General features: G+C 26.7%; 2 protein-coding genes across 6 annotated transcripts in view; one reads left to right on the top strand and one right to left on the bottom strand.

Annotated features, from left to right (window-relative positions):
- The window catches only part of LOC127063573 (G protein-coupled receptor kinase 2), a 29723-nt gene extending 25460 nt beyond the window's left edge, over positions 1–4263 (top strand). For all 4 annotated transcript variants that reach the window (XR_007781416.1, XM_050993551.1, XM_050993541.1 and 1 more), the window contains one exon: positions 1–4263. This exon is cut by the window's left edge. The gene's annotated coding sequence lies outside the window, so the exon portion shown is untranslated.
- Positions 4264–4672: 409 nt separating this feature from the next.
- LOC127063648 (Y+L amino acid transporter 2) overlaps positions 4673–15877 on the bottom strand; it is a 29162-nt gene continuing 17957 nt past the window's right edge. The window contains exons 5-12 of one of the 2 annotated variants that reach the window (XM_050993648.1): positions 14905–15043; positions 14278–14401; positions 13801–14001; positions 13385–13459; positions 12502–12661; positions 12325–12417; positions 11740–11798; positions 4673–10112 (exon numbers count right to left, since the gene is read on the bottom strand). In XM_050993648.1, coding sequence (XP_050849605.1) covers positions 10110–10112; positions 11740–11798; positions 12325–12417; positions 12502–12661; positions 13385–13459; positions 13801–14001; positions 14278–14401; positions 14905–15043 — 854 coding nt within the window. In that variant the 3' untranslated portion in view covers positions 4673–10109. The remainder of the gene's footprint in view (positions 10113–11739; positions 11799–12324; positions 12418–12501; positions 12662–13384; positions 13460–13800; positions 14002–14277; positions 14402–14904; positions 15044–15877) is intronic. The other variant, XM_050993641.1, reaches the window with a different exon arrangement.

Raw genomic sequence — 15877 nt, 5'->3', positions numbered from 1 at the left:
ATAGCACATGTCAAAATAAAAATTATTTTTTAATTATTTTTTGTTGTTATCGTTATGAGAACAAAATACCGGACAACGAGTCGCACAATGTTTGTCTCCTCCTTCCTTCTTCTCAGTTTTTATACAATCACGTTTATAATATTTATATTTATGTATGTATGTATTGTATGTATGTATGTATGTGTGTATGTGTGTATTATCGAAATTTTCGAAGAATTCGTCTCAACTCCATATATTTGCCGTGTAATATTCGCACGCGTTTCGAGTTTAAATATAAAATGTCCGTGTCCTAAAGAGAAGAAAAAAAAAAGAAAATGGAAAAAATAAAAAATAAAAATATCGTAAACGACCTAAAATAATAATAATAATAATAATAATAATAATAATAATAATAATAATAATATAAATAATAGTAGAGTAATAATAATAATAATAAATAATTAAAATTTATTCTTAATTACACGTGTCATCGACTACATACACATATATCTTTGAAAATAAGCCCTGCTTTTAACGCTACTCGACAGTGAACGATCGAACGAAATAAAGAACCAGTTCAATGCAACTTTTTTATACATATTTAACGAGAAGGGATTAATTTTTATGGGGATGAAAAAAGATAATCATTTTAAATAATTTCTTGTAGTTCGATGAGCGTTTCGTGCAGGGTGAACGACGCGATCATATCTAGTAATAATAATAATAATAATAATAATAATAATAATAATAATAATAATAATAATAATAATAATAATAATAATAATAATAATAATAATAATATTAATAATAAATAATAATATAAATAATGATAATAAAATAAAGGCTAAAGGCAAGTCACAATATACACATTTTGTCGTGCGTACAAAATGCGTTAGCGAAGAATTTTCATGGTTCGATTTGCCATAATGAACTCGGATTTGTAAAAAGAAAAAAAAAATTGAAAAAAAAAACATTTAAAATATTGAATCCTTCCTAAAAAAAAAAGAAAAAAAAAGAAGAAGAGATTATTCAGTTCCGAGTTCGTTTTAGGCTTACTGAAAAAGAAGTATTACGTCGTAAAGTAATTCAAAATGGGATTCGCGGCGTGTATTTGAATCTCATGATATTTAAGAATGCGATTAAATAAATAAAAAAAAGAAAAAGAAAAAGTTATAGGATTCGAATACGAATAACGATATATCGTTGGTTAAATCGATCGATTCGATGAAAATGAAAGACAGGTGGATATTTTATTCAATTCCACGCATGTCTTTTCCTTTTCTAATCTTATTTTTATTTTTTATTTTCTTTTCTCGTGTTCGTTCTTTTTTATCAACGATCGTTAAAATTTTCGAAAAAAAGCCTGCATTACCGACTGAGATCGAAAATGAAAGTTAAAGTAAGAAATTAATGTAAGAGTTGATAATCATTTATAATAGCGAAGAAATACTTAAAAATCATTCCACATTTTTAATCATACGTTTGCGTAATATTGGTATTTTTTTTTTTTTTTAAAGAACGCAAGTACATACGTGTCATTCAAATTTTAATCTCACCAAATGTGTACTAGAAAGAAGTCGAATTAAATGTAAATCTATACTTTTGATTTTTCTACGATTTCCTTGAATGAAAACAAAAAAAAAAGAAAAAAAAAGATAAGTACAGAAATTAAAGTTTTTTACGCTTTTGATCAATTTTCTCGAGAAGGAAAGAAAGAAAGAAAGGAAGAAAGAAAAAGAGAAAAAGAGATAATGATGATGAAGCTCCAGATATGAAAAAAGAGAAAAAAAAGTGAGTGTTTTATACATACATATATATACATATATATATATATATATATATATATATATATATATATATATATAACACAAAAATATTTTTATTACGTACCTGTGTGCCAGCTTTGTTTCTCGAGTTATCAATGAACTCGTGTGTGTTCAAATGATCCATATCGATATTCCTGCATGAAAAAGCATCATTTATATATATATATATATAAGTATATATAGATATATTATATATATATATAAGTATATATATATAGATGTATATATATATACATATATATATATATATACCGGCTCTGTATAAATAAAAAATTGTTTTGTGTACGCGTCCAAATAAATTAATCTAGATAAATGACAAGATTGAAAAGATTGTCTTTATATATATGCGCGTATATATACTTATATGTATACGTGCTTCGTGTCCATATTAACATAGATCAATCTTTCTAAGGTCGGAAACCTTTTCCCATGAAATAAAAAAAAAAAATTAAAATGAAATCATGGCAGGTTTTAGTATAATAAAAGGTGAATATAGATACGTGAAAGTTATTCTTTGTACATGGGACAAGAATAATTAATAATTAATTATAATAGTAATAGTAATAAAAATAATAATAATAATAATAATAATAATAATAATAATAATAATAATAATAACGATCACGTTAAAAGTAATAATATCGTTATAATAATAATCTAATTAATTAATCGGTAATGTAGAGATCTGCCATAAGTATGCGCCATTTGTAAAGAGAAAAAACATGTTTTGAAGTTATTTTAATTTCTGTGAAAAAGTTAGAGAGAAACGAATAAAAAAAATCGAGAGAGAAAGATTGTATTTGTTATTATTGTAAATTTTAGCTTCTTGGAAAATTTTTTTATTAAATTAAATTAAATTAATTAAATTTCTCTATCTCTTTCTCTCACTCTCTCTCTTTCTCTCTCTCTCTCTCTCTCTCTCTCTCTCTCTCTCTCTCTCTCTCTCTGTCTATCTCTTCTCTCTCTCTGTCTCTCTCTTCTCTCTCTCATTCTCTCTCTTTTGGAGATCGTAATACTCACTAAATCAGACATACAGTTCGATCGTTTTCAAATAATTCAATATTATAATGATAGTTAATTTAATAAGAAATCATTACGAATATTGGAAATAGAATCGAATTTAATATAACTAAATGAAAAATTATATTACTCTCTTTGAAGGATGAAATTATTTTTCTTTGTATTTTTCACTTTTTCATCCTGTGAATCCGATATATATATATATATATATATATATATATATATATATATACATATATGTAATTACATATGGATCGAAAAATATTTTAAAAAGTTCGATTCGAAAGACTCGATATTTACGGCCTTCATCTTCTAATACTTTCGCAGTTTTGATGAAACTCATGCGATTGATAATCAAAGCCGATATGAGTTTAGAATCTCTGCCATATTTTTTCTTTTTTTTCTTTTTCTTTCTTTTTTTTTTTAAATAAACCAAAGACATTTTGAAATGTTTTTTAATATTATATATTTAAATAAGTCGAGCATTGATCGTCTCTATGATAATAAAAGTAGCCAAACATTAGAAAGATTATAAAATTTAATTAAGAATTAATTTTTATTTAATATCATTCCAATGTAATTATTAAAAAATTATTAAATTGTTTGACGATATTTGTATCATAGATTAAGCTACTTTCAATATCAATGGGCCACGATTATTTCTAATCAATAAACTCGATATAACGAATTTCATAAGCCTAAAAGGGTAAATAAATAATAATTAGTTGATTGTCGTCGTCGTTTAATCTACTTAAATAAGTTTGAAAGAAAAAAGCTGAAAGATTTTTTTAATGAAAAAAAGAAACACTATTCTTACTTCTGACGTTGTATTGTTGTCACGTGATCGATATCTGCGAGCTGAAAAAAAGAAAAAAAAAAGAAACAAATTTTCAATGATAAACGTTCATCCTATATTTTTTTTATGATTTATAAAAGCAAATGAGACAGAAAAAAATTACACAAATCGAGATTTTGTTATCAATTTTTTTTTTCTTTTTTCTAAGAGAAGAACCTCATAAATTTGCCATTTATTTTACTGCTTTTTTTCTTGTTTTTTCTTAATCATCATCATCATCATCTTTTTCCTTTTATTTCATTTTTATAGATAAATAACAAAAAAACCCCATAATATAATAGAAAGAGAGGACGTAATAAAGACACGAAAAGATGTACGTTTTGTTCCTGACGCATTGACGAAGCCAAATGAAACTTCTCCATTTTTGTAGCCTCTGTATGTCTAACATATGTATACAACCGTTCTGGTGTGGAGAAAGTTACAAATATTATAAATATATGATACATGTATACATACATATATATATGTGTATGTATACATATATATATATATATCCTGTATATAAGTTATAAATATTGTGTATCATGTATTTATAACTTATATGTTTATACATGCAAAAATATAGATACCTATATAATCACACGTTTGTCAATTTTATTCCATACCCATCATTTTTCTAATATTTTTCAATCATTTATGTAATATTATATGTATATTACGTTAAATTATCTCTTTTCCTTTTTTTTTTAATTTTTTCCCTTATTTCGTTTTAAAAAATTAATCTCACGAAATTTAAGAATCAAAATCGATGTTTGAAGTATTATAAAACAAATTATAAAAAAGTTTTATGATCATTGAAATATATATATATATATATATATATATATATATATATATATATCGCAAAGTGAGTTAAAGGTTTTTAGGTGTGGGTTAAAGTTCCTAGACTCATAGTATTATAATGTAAAAGAAAAAGTTTCGGAAAAAAGTATGTTAAAAAAGTCGTCTAGAAACTTGTGAACCACCTTGTATAATATAATAAAAAAAGAACTTTTTCTTCTTTATACAATATAATATATTGTCACAGTTCGCTTATCTTATGAGTATGCTTTGTATTTTTTTTTTATTTTCTTTCTCTCTCACTCTCACTCTCATCGTCATAACCATCATCATTAGATCCTAAGCTACCTTATATCGCATGATTAATCTCAAAGGTATTCTGCCGGACATACGCAGAATATTCTTGTACGCGTCACACACACAAAATGGTGAAGATTACTTGTTGTATTCTTCGTTCAAATAAAATAAAAAAAAAAGATAATAATGATAATAATAATTGTTATTGATAAAATATAAAAATCAAATAAAAATGAACGTATTTTTTTAATACACATTCTGTTATCTAATCTCCAAGGCAAAAACTTACGTTAGATATGAATTATTAGAAAAATGTATTCTGCATTTTCATGTTTGTATTGCTCACACACATATATATGTATAAATATACACGTGAATAAACAAACAGCTTAATTCTCTGATTAGCTTAATCGGTGATCTTTATTGTCACATACATCAGAATGCCTACCGTTAATATTTTGCAGTAGATTAGAAAAATATATGTATATATGTATGTATGTACATACGTATGTATCTCGATATCTAAAGTTTGTTATCTAAAAGGACGATCGAACTATGAATTCTCTATTGGATCAAATAATTTATTTATTCATTTATTCATTTTTTTAAAGAGGTATTCGTTACCATTTATTTCATTTTCTTTTTATTTTTTGAAAATCATCGATAACTGATAATCCTCTAGCTGATTGGAATTTTACAGAATTATTTTCTTTTTTCTCTTCGATATTCAACGAATTTGTTTAGAAAAAAATTGAATTTTTATCGTTCGAAGTATTAAATAAAAGAAACGGTAGACACTCCGATAAAGATTGATGACATTTAATGATTCTGATGATTCACCATAAAATATAGCGTAGTAGATAAAAACGATGAAAATTATCATTAAAAGATCATTAATCTTTTTGTATCTTTTTTTCTTCTTTCTTTTCTTTCTTTTTCTTTTTATTTTTTTATCCATAAAGCCATCGGCGACTCGTCCATCCGTTGTTTGTCTTTTTCTATATTGATCTTAACTCTATTGTTCTAGTTCTATTACTTACAAATTAACATTTAATAGGAATGCTGTGAAACGTCTTTAACACAAAGACAATGAGAGTAGATTATTAAAGATAAATAAAAATAATGATTTTCAATCGATTTTCTCTCAATCACAACCTGATTTCCATTTAATGATTATTAAATATTTTAATATGATATTTTTATGTGTGTGATATATATATATATATATATATATATTATAAATTTTGGAAAATAAACTAAATTTTATATTAAAAATGTAATATTTAAAATAAATCTAAAAAATATATATATATCGTATACAGGGTGGGCCAATAACTTTGATTACCTTGAATATCTCATTACTTTTTAGAGATATAGAGAAACTTTATTCCAAAAATTGTATGGTACGAAGGAAACCATAATATACTGGTAATATACTTTTTGCAGATACGTGAAAGACATATAAAGGCCAACCGTGAATTTTTAAATAAAATCATATGTTTTCGATTGCATTATTCGATACTGCCCGACATTCTCTATAAAAAAGTATTAACCAATGTATTGCCGAAACATTATTAGTTTGAGATTTTTTAATTTAAATATTCTTAAAAAAAAGCATGAGATGTAACAAAAATATTGTAAGAATATTGTAGTAATAAGTAAACAATAGTAGCAAGTAAATTACGAAAGAAAAGTTTTTCAAATTTTCGATCTTTCAGTTTCGTGCATTATTAAAATTTCTATTCTTTATTTTAAACAAAATAAAATTTACATATCTAATTATAATAAAAATAGAAATGATTTCAATATAATCGTGTCTTTATTACGAAAGAAAGAAAGAAAAATGAAAAAAATTCAATTAAAAAAATTATTAACAAAATCGATTTTATTATACCGATGTTATTGCAATATTTAAATAAATAAAGAATAAATTACGCTTGAAAACGGCGTATTTTTCAAGTCTCTACGACTTTTCGTTCCAAAGATATTGCTATCGAAAGATTTTCATTCATAATTCGTATACTACACCTGTTCGTAGTAATAGTATAGTAGTAGTAACTTGTCCAGCTGAGCTGCGTAAATTCTCGGAATTTATATAGGTCAGTGTGTCATTCAGATAATCTGAATGAAATTATATAGGCTAATGGGTCAGCGTAACTATCTTCCATTTACAAAGGAATATCTTCGGAACTAAAACTCGTAGAGACTTGATTCGAATACCATTTTAAAGGGCATAGTTTACTCTATTTTATAACGTATTGTTAATAACTAATTAACAATTTGTTATAAACAATTTTTATAAATAAATTCTTACGAACGTGATTCATCTTATTTTGCGAAAAGAAAAGAAGAAAATTCAACCTATGACTGAGATATAAAGTTATATAAATTAATAAATAATTAATAAACAAATTATTTTTTAATTGAAAAAGCAAATTTGGTCTACATTATCAATTGCCACGTCTACCGTTTAGATGGAAATATCTTCAGAAGTAAAACTCGTAGAGACTTGAATCGAGTATCATTTTAAAGAGCATAGTTTACTCTATTTTTTAACGTATTGTTAACAATTAATTAACTATTTGTTATAAACAATTTTTATAAACAAATTTACGAACGTGATTCATCTTATTTTACGAAAAGAAAAAAAGAAGATTCTGATTAAGAGTAGTACATAAAGTTATATAAATTAATAAATAATTAATAAACAAGTTATTTTTTTACCAAAGAAGCAATTTTTGTCTACATCATTAATAACCATGTCATTCATTTACGTGGTAATATCGGAAGTAAAAGTCGTAGAAATCAGTTACAAATCCGCTAAATAAGTGCAAAGTAAGTGCAAAATGAGAGCAGAGTAAGTGTCGAGTAAGTGCTTATAAATCATAAATCATAATCATAAATCATTGCTCAGCGCTGAATTTAATCATTTTTCAACATATGTAGGTTATTCTTTTTTATAGAGAATATTGAGCTGTTTCGATCAATGCAATCAAAAACATATAATATTATTACAAAAAACAGCACTTGACCTTCATACGTCTTTCATGCGTCCACTTACTAAAAAATTATTTCTATTACATCGTAGCTATCTCCGTATCATATAACTTTTGTTAGAAAGTTTCTTTATATTTTTAAAAGAAACGCTATTCAAGGTAATCAAAATGATTACTCCACTCAGCATATATATATATATATATATATATATATATATATATCAAATAATATTAATATACTTATAATAATACAAAATACTTATAATAATAATGACAATAATAATATTAATAATAATAATAATAATAATAAGTATAAAGGACGATTCGCCGAGGACTTATTTTCATCTTAAAAGAATAAATCGAAGGAACGAATTATAGTAACTAATTTTTTAGCAAGTCTACGCCGTTGGGTTGGTAAATTAAAATTTAAAAAAAAAGAGAAAAAAAGAAAAATTTTGGTCCTAGAACGGCTCGATTTAGGGATATGTTGTATCGTCGAGATTCGCGTTCTTTTGATCTAAGAGCGATCTAATAAAAGTTCGCGATCCTAATTGATGAGAAACGCTCGTTTTCTTATTTCAAAGAATAACTCTTTCTCTGATGAAATTTTTTCGATAAAATCATAAATTACAAAATTACAAGTACAACGAGAAGCATTCAACCAGCAAGAGCTTTCTTATACACATATATATATATATATATATATATATATATATATATATATATATATATATATATATATATGCATATGTTCATAAAAGCATAAATTTATTATACGAGGAAAGTTCAAACACGATGGACCAAAAGCTTCGTTAGAAAAAGAATCTTTCTTTGAAAAGAAACGTCGCAAAAATATTCGTAGATTTTATAATTAATTAATAATTATTTAAAATAGTGATTTTTCAAGAAAGAAATGTATAAATATTTGCAAGAATGAATATGATAGATATACGCTTAACGAATAAATTCCTTTTTTTTTTTTATAAACCTACATTGTATTTTGTAGTCCAATTAGATAAAACGTTATAATCTTCTATAAGGTGCTTCAAATCGTTGACTTATACATATAAATTTGTAATATTTATGTACATGAATGTGTAAAAAAAATCGTACGAATAATTTTCGCGAGTAATCGATCATATAGCAATGAAATCGATCGATTTTTAAAAAATACCCTAATTAATTCCTTATAGGATTCCTCATAGGAATAAGGAAAGAATAATTAAAAGAAAAAAAAAAAAAAAACAGTATAGAAAAAAAAAGAAAACAATATTTCTATAATAAAAAAATATTATAATAAATTTCATTAAAATACTGGAGATAAATGTCGGGGAGATAAAATCGTCCGATCATATAGCGCGAGAGATACATATTTCATGTAACATTTCTTATATATGTATATATGCAGTAGATGAATTAATTAATTAATTATTTAATTAATTAATTAATCAATCGATCAATCAATCAATCAATCACACGAAATAACTCGCGTTTCAACATCGGTGGCAGTAAAATTACAATATTTATCGTAAAACTATGATGCAACGTTGACTGCGTGTCAACGAGTAACAAGCGTTCGCCGAATTGAATTTGCCACTTGTTTCTTTTTTCTTTACTGTTATTTTTTCTGTTTCTTCTTTTTTTTTATTTTTATAGTTTCAATGACCAGAAACAAACGATTCAATAGGTACTATCATTTCGCGGGAAATTCAAATCGACGAAAAGACGCAAGAGATTTTTGTCGTGACTCGTAAACATCGTCATATCGATAAAATCGATCGGGATTATTTATTTAATTTTTTTTTTGTTTTTTTTTTGTTTTTTTTTTTCTTTATTTAGGCCAACCCCTTTACTTTTCTTCGCACGTTGATTTCTGTCGAACGAAGAAGAAGAAGAACATTCGTTGATATTTCGCGAAGAAAATATAAACAATGTTCTTTTTACGGATGCTGGAAAATCTTGAGAGAACTTGAGAGAAGAAGAAAAAGAGAGAGAAAAAGAGAGAAAGAAAGAGAGAATGAAAGAGAGAGAGAAAAGGAAAGAAAAAAAGAAAAAGAAGATACAAAGAGAACGACGAAATTTTGATTTGGGATTTGATTGATAGTATCCTACTTCAATATGGCTGTCTCTTGTCCTAGGACACTCTTAATCTCTAATCCCTTATCTTGTCTATTTCTCTCCATCTATCTTCGTTCTTTCGTTTTCTTCTTCTTCTTCTTCTTTTTCTTCTTCTTCTTCTTCTTCTCCTTTTTCTTCCTTTCTCTTTCTTTTTCTAACACAAGCGAGGCAATTAGACCTGAGCTGGTTTAGACTTGCCGACGACCACCATTATCTTCTGCAGGAACTTTGTGGTGCCTACTGCAATTGAAAAAAAGAGAAGAAGAAATTAAAATTAACAAATTTATTTTCCTTGTGTCTTTCCAATATCAATTATTTATCATTATATATTGTTTAGATTAGATCGTTAGGATAGTTAGTAGAATAGACAGACGTTAGAGCATATGTTTTTTTATAATGATCGATTAGCCTTGACTATCGGGGACGAGACGGGGAAGGGACGAGTTTAGCATTAATAATGATAATAATATATAATAATTAATCGGTAATATATATATATATATCACAAGGTGCGAGAAAATAGAAGAAGTGCTCCTGGAAGTCTATCATGTTGTTGTGGAGTCGTTGAATTTATGTTTCAATATGATAGTCTCGAATACATGCAAACTCAAAGATTTAATATATTACATACCTAAACGAATAGTGTCACAATTTAAAACTATTGGCTTCTTACATAATATGTATATATGATATAAAATATATAAAATATATAGATAAAGCTTCTTACGAGCTTCGAGGCATTACAAATTTATTTTCGAGAAATGAGGATATTTTACGTTTCAATCTTTGGCGCAAATGACGAAGTTAGTAATATACTTCTCAAATTCGATAATATAGAAGCCGCAAATATAGAAATAAAAATGATATATCGTCCATCGGATATTGAATTAAATTTATTACATAATAGAAATTTTATATTGTCACGTGGAAGCCTCTATATTAAATGATCTATGACATTGGATCACTTAATATAAATCGTTTGTGAATAAAAATTCTCCTACTGGATAATTCAAAAGATATTTATTTTCGGGAGAGATGACAAAATCAAAAAAAAAAAAAAAAGAAGAAGTTGAATCGTGATATTTGAGTATAGTGAAGTTTATAATGTTCCTTAAATAGTAAAAACAATTTAATTATACTTGAAAGAATAATTTGTTGCGTTGTATTCTGTTGTCTTGTTTTAGCGGCTGCCTTCGAAAATAAATTTGTCACGTTATATGTAAGTATAATTTTGGTAGGTTTAATTTGAAATATAAATTTTTTTTTTCCACTTGCGACAATATTCCTTTACGGATGTTATATGATTCTGCGAATTAAAGCGAAGCTTATGAAACGGAAGCTTATACTATTCCGAATGAATCTAAATTCCAATGAATTATTCGATATTACTTAAGTTTCTCTCTCTCTCTCTCTTTCTATTTTATAAAATAAACATTGTTTATCTATATACATACGATACGACAAACCCGCTTAAAATAAAATATACCACGTTAGATATATGTATTTACATAACAATATTTTCTATGCAAAACTATGCAGATATTCAATTGACGAACGAGGAGTATATTAAATAAAAAAAAAATATGATGCCAATGCTTTGGAAAAAATCATACACACACACACACAAACACGGACATATTTTTTGAGAAATTCTTTTTTTTTTAAACTAGATTATTCCTCGAGATATATATACTCATATATACTTTCTTCTTTGTTATATCTTTAAAAAATAAAATATATATGTGAAGCGTGCAATTTTACGTACGATAGAAAAAAGAAAAATGATAAGCTAAATGTAATGATAAGCAGGCTAAAACATGCGTGACATATGAGAAAATGAAATATTTATGTATAGTGTGTTCTAAACCTTATTAGTCTTTGGCCCGACGACTACCATCAGCTTCTGCAAAGTTTTGGTAACGGCGCCTGTGGGAATAAATTGGTTAAATGGAAATGAAAAAAAAAAAACGAAAAGAAAACAACTATATGTATATATATATATACTCTCTTCGTTGTTAAGATTATTAATAATAATATTTAATCTAATAATATATCTAAGAAATATTTTTTTATTGTATCGAAATCACAATATGTTCATGTGTTCACATTTTTTATAACTGTAATTTAAATATATATAAATAAATTTAAATAATTGTTGAAAATATGAAATAATGTATAATAAACAAATGTACGCTATGAATTCATAATTAATATTTAAAAAAGAAACCAATAAATTTATAATCGTATACTTTGATATTAAAATATTTTATATTACACAAATAATTTACTATTTCCTTGTAAATACTATTATTTATTAATATATTACATATATATATATATATCGTATAAATTATATCTAAAATCGTTTTATAAAATTTATTTGATAATAATTTGATCTCGATACTATAAAATTTATTTTAAAACTATTAAATGAATTATTAAGTTAACTTACCAACACTCCTGACGAAAAATTTAGGTTTGTTTTTCCACGCAATGAATGCAAAGTATACCGGTACTGACGATGATATCATTAAACAGCCATAGCCTGAGAAAAAGAAAATGTTTTTGAAAATATACGTGAATTTGAATATACGTAATTAATTCTGTTAATTAAGATAACGTTTATTACCTGTTTCCAAAGGAGTAATATACATGGGAACTACCGTGACGAAGAGCGTGGCGATAATGTAGATGATTGGGAAAGCAAGATTTACTTTAATTGGCCTTGGTAAATTTGGTTGAGCCCATCTTAGCCAAGGAAGACATAGGACAGAGACGCCAATGCTCAACTATAAAACGTATTATTCATTTCTTATTAGAAAAAAAATTCTTATGTTTAATTAAATACAAATAAATTACAAAATTGTAAAATTTTATTATAAATAAAATTTGACATAGAAGAAATTGAAAGATTAAAATTTGATGTAGAAAAAAAAAATTACAAAAAATTGAATTAAATATTCGAAGACAGATAAAAATAAATGGAGGAATTCGAGTATCTACGCCAATGCATCGCATCGTAGGTTTTTGCAATGAGCACCAAAGTAACTAGTACGAGCCAATTAGGAAATTATCAATCGTCCACTGTGGTTGTTAATAATAATTGATGTGACGAACAGGTGTTTAGATTATTGTTCGTGTGACGTCATACATACAACCGGATATTATTAAGATACAATTACCCATTGTAAATTGAGAAATGGCGGCCTAAATAACATTGAGATCAAGTACGTAAATAGAAATGCAAGAAATGTAACTATCGATCGATCGAGCACGCAAAAAGTTAAAAAAATTATTAAAAAATGTATTTACATCATCGATCGATCCTATTATTAAGAAAATAAGAGAAGCTATAAAAAGGAATACATATTAAAGATATCGACGCGATTCTATTCAATGTCAATTACATTGACTCATAGATTGTTGGAAAAAAGAAAAAGAAAGAAAAAAATATTGGTAAGACGAAATCTAAGGGCAAAGTTACATCAGAAACTTTATTATATATTACATACCCAAGTGGCAAAGCCGACGTAGTTGATCAGTGCAAAGATGTCGGATGAGCACAAATAAAGCATCGACAGGAGTGCCTGCAATAAATGAAGAAGAAAACAATTCAATTATCTTAACAATTTCATTTCACCGGCACTTTATCGATTAATCGACACGCTTTTATCGAAGAAACGAAATCTACGAAATCGTTTACGAGAGTAATCGAAATGTAGAAAACGTTTTTAAATGGATGATTCCGTATTTTCGAAAGAAAATCCATTTCTGTGAGTAAAGTTCAGCGTAAACAATCGATTTATTTTCTTCGACTAAAAGCTTTGAAACGTTCCCATTTTATTCGACAATTCTCTCTTAAAACCTTTTCTGTTTTCTTTTTTTTTGTCTTTTTTTTCTCTTTCGTTTTACGTCTAATCAAACATACCATACAAATAACAGCTGGCGTAGGTGTCAATCTCGAGATTTGGATCATCGTAAGTATTTCCGGCATTTGTCCCTCGCATGCACCAGCATAAAAAAGTCGAGAAGACGTCAATAGAATTCCATTTACTGCACCGAATGTTGACAAAGCTACGAACACTGGTATTGTCCATGCCATTACTCCGAACAGATGATTGGCAAAAGTCTGAGATAAATACGAATGAAATATTAATTAAATATTAATTATTCTTAACGAAATATCATAACGATTATCGTTGTTATCAAAAAATATTGTCATGATAATGTCGTTGTTGTCGAAAGTAAAAAAAAAAAAAGAAGAAGAAGAAAACTAATTATTACGATCATAAAAAAAAAATTATCACGATTACGTTGACACAAAAAAAAAAAAGATCAAAGATTATTACGACGAGGAAAATTCTTACGACGAAATTATTAGAGAATGAAAAATATCAACACTTACCACAGCAACAGCACCGCTACCTAAAACTTCAACGGGGCTCAAGGTAGTATAAAAAGCCATGTTGGTTAAAACATAGACGACCGTAACTAAGGTACAAGAGATTGCAATGGCTCTCGGCAAATTTCTATAAAAAAAAAAAAAAGTTTCAATCGTTAATAAAATCGACGAGAATAGGATCGTATGATCGTTCAAGCACCCCAAGAAATAAGTTAATCTGATCGTTGACAAAACCTCCTCGGGATCTGCCATTTATCGATCGTTTAAAAGCGTTTGCACTTGAAAAGCTTACGTCATCCTCCTCGAGCAAGAGCAACGTCTTATATCGAGGACAATAAAAGACATGGCCTTTGCGAGTCTACAGTCATTTTTTAATTACTATACTACCTATCGGTAATAGAGATAGTCAATAGCAATTAACATTCATCATTGATTACTGATTTATTATCGATGTAGACAAGATAACTCCGACTTGATATATAATTATAAACAAATATACAAGGCGTATGAACATCGTTTTAGAAATAAAATCTTTCATAGCTCGAGAGGAGCAGTCATTTAATCAGATTTATTCCAATGCTAATTAATCTTTAACGATTTATTTGCATATGCACACTGAACATTTCTTACCTGATAGGATCTTTCAATTCCTCGATGATAAAGTTCAAATAGTTCCAACCGTTATAAGCAAATAATCCTGAATAAAAACTCAATGCTATTGACGTGATTTCCGTTTTGGTGTTCTCGAACGTGAAATACTCCGTGTGTCCTATACATATTTGTTTTTTTTTTTAATTAGAAAAGTAATAATTGAATAAGTTACAAAATAATATCACGTTTTTATTGTTCAAAACGTTTCGACCAAGCAATCTCATTTTAATCACAGCCATTTGTAAAATTTATTAAATGTGTCAAATATTCTCTAGAAAAAAAGAAAAAAGAAAAAAAAATTAGGTATTCGTTTAATCATTATAATTTGTTTGTTTACACCGAAATTCGAATTAAAAATTTGAAACGAAAATAATGATCTTGTTTTTTTTTCCTTCTTTTTAACATAAAGAAATATCAACGTTTAAGAAATGAAATCGCTCGAAACGTTCCGAACAACTAACTGTTCTGATCTCAATGATTTAGAAATTATGACAGATATGAAATATTCGCGAATAGATTTAGATATTCGTAGTCGTGAATTCTCGCAAGCCTTCGTTTCCGCCTCGTTTCAGCGAGCAATTCGCTTCGTTGAATAGTCCAATTTAAGCAATACTCTTTTTACGCGTATAACGTGCACGACGCGACGGTGAACGTCGTCGAATCGGCTGTGCCCGTATTTAACCCACCTTTTTGATTGGACAAATTGTCTCGTCCGACAAATGGACAATACTGAAAAGATGTACGAACAAGATCTTTTTCTTATTTTAAGACTCTCATCTTCTTATTCTTCATAAGAAACAAATTTATCATTATGTATTTTAACCTAAGTAATTTTTTAGATGTCATTAACGTTATCAAAATGTAAATCAATGTGTTAATTTAACGAAATGATTTCTTTATCTTTCAAAATAATACTTTTTCAAATAAAAATAAAATATTCTTTCTTAAAACT

This window comes from Vespula vulgaris, chromosome 1 (assembly GCF_905475345.1).
Source record: "Vespula vulgaris chromosome 1, iyVesVulg1.1, whole genome shotgun sequence".
NCBI classification, from domain to species: domain Eukaryota; kingdom Metazoa; phylum Arthropoda; class Insecta; order Hymenoptera; family Vespidae; genus Vespula; species Vespula vulgaris.
Note: the sequence above shows the minus strand (reverse complement) of the source record. Positions and strands in the feature narration are given on the sequence as shown.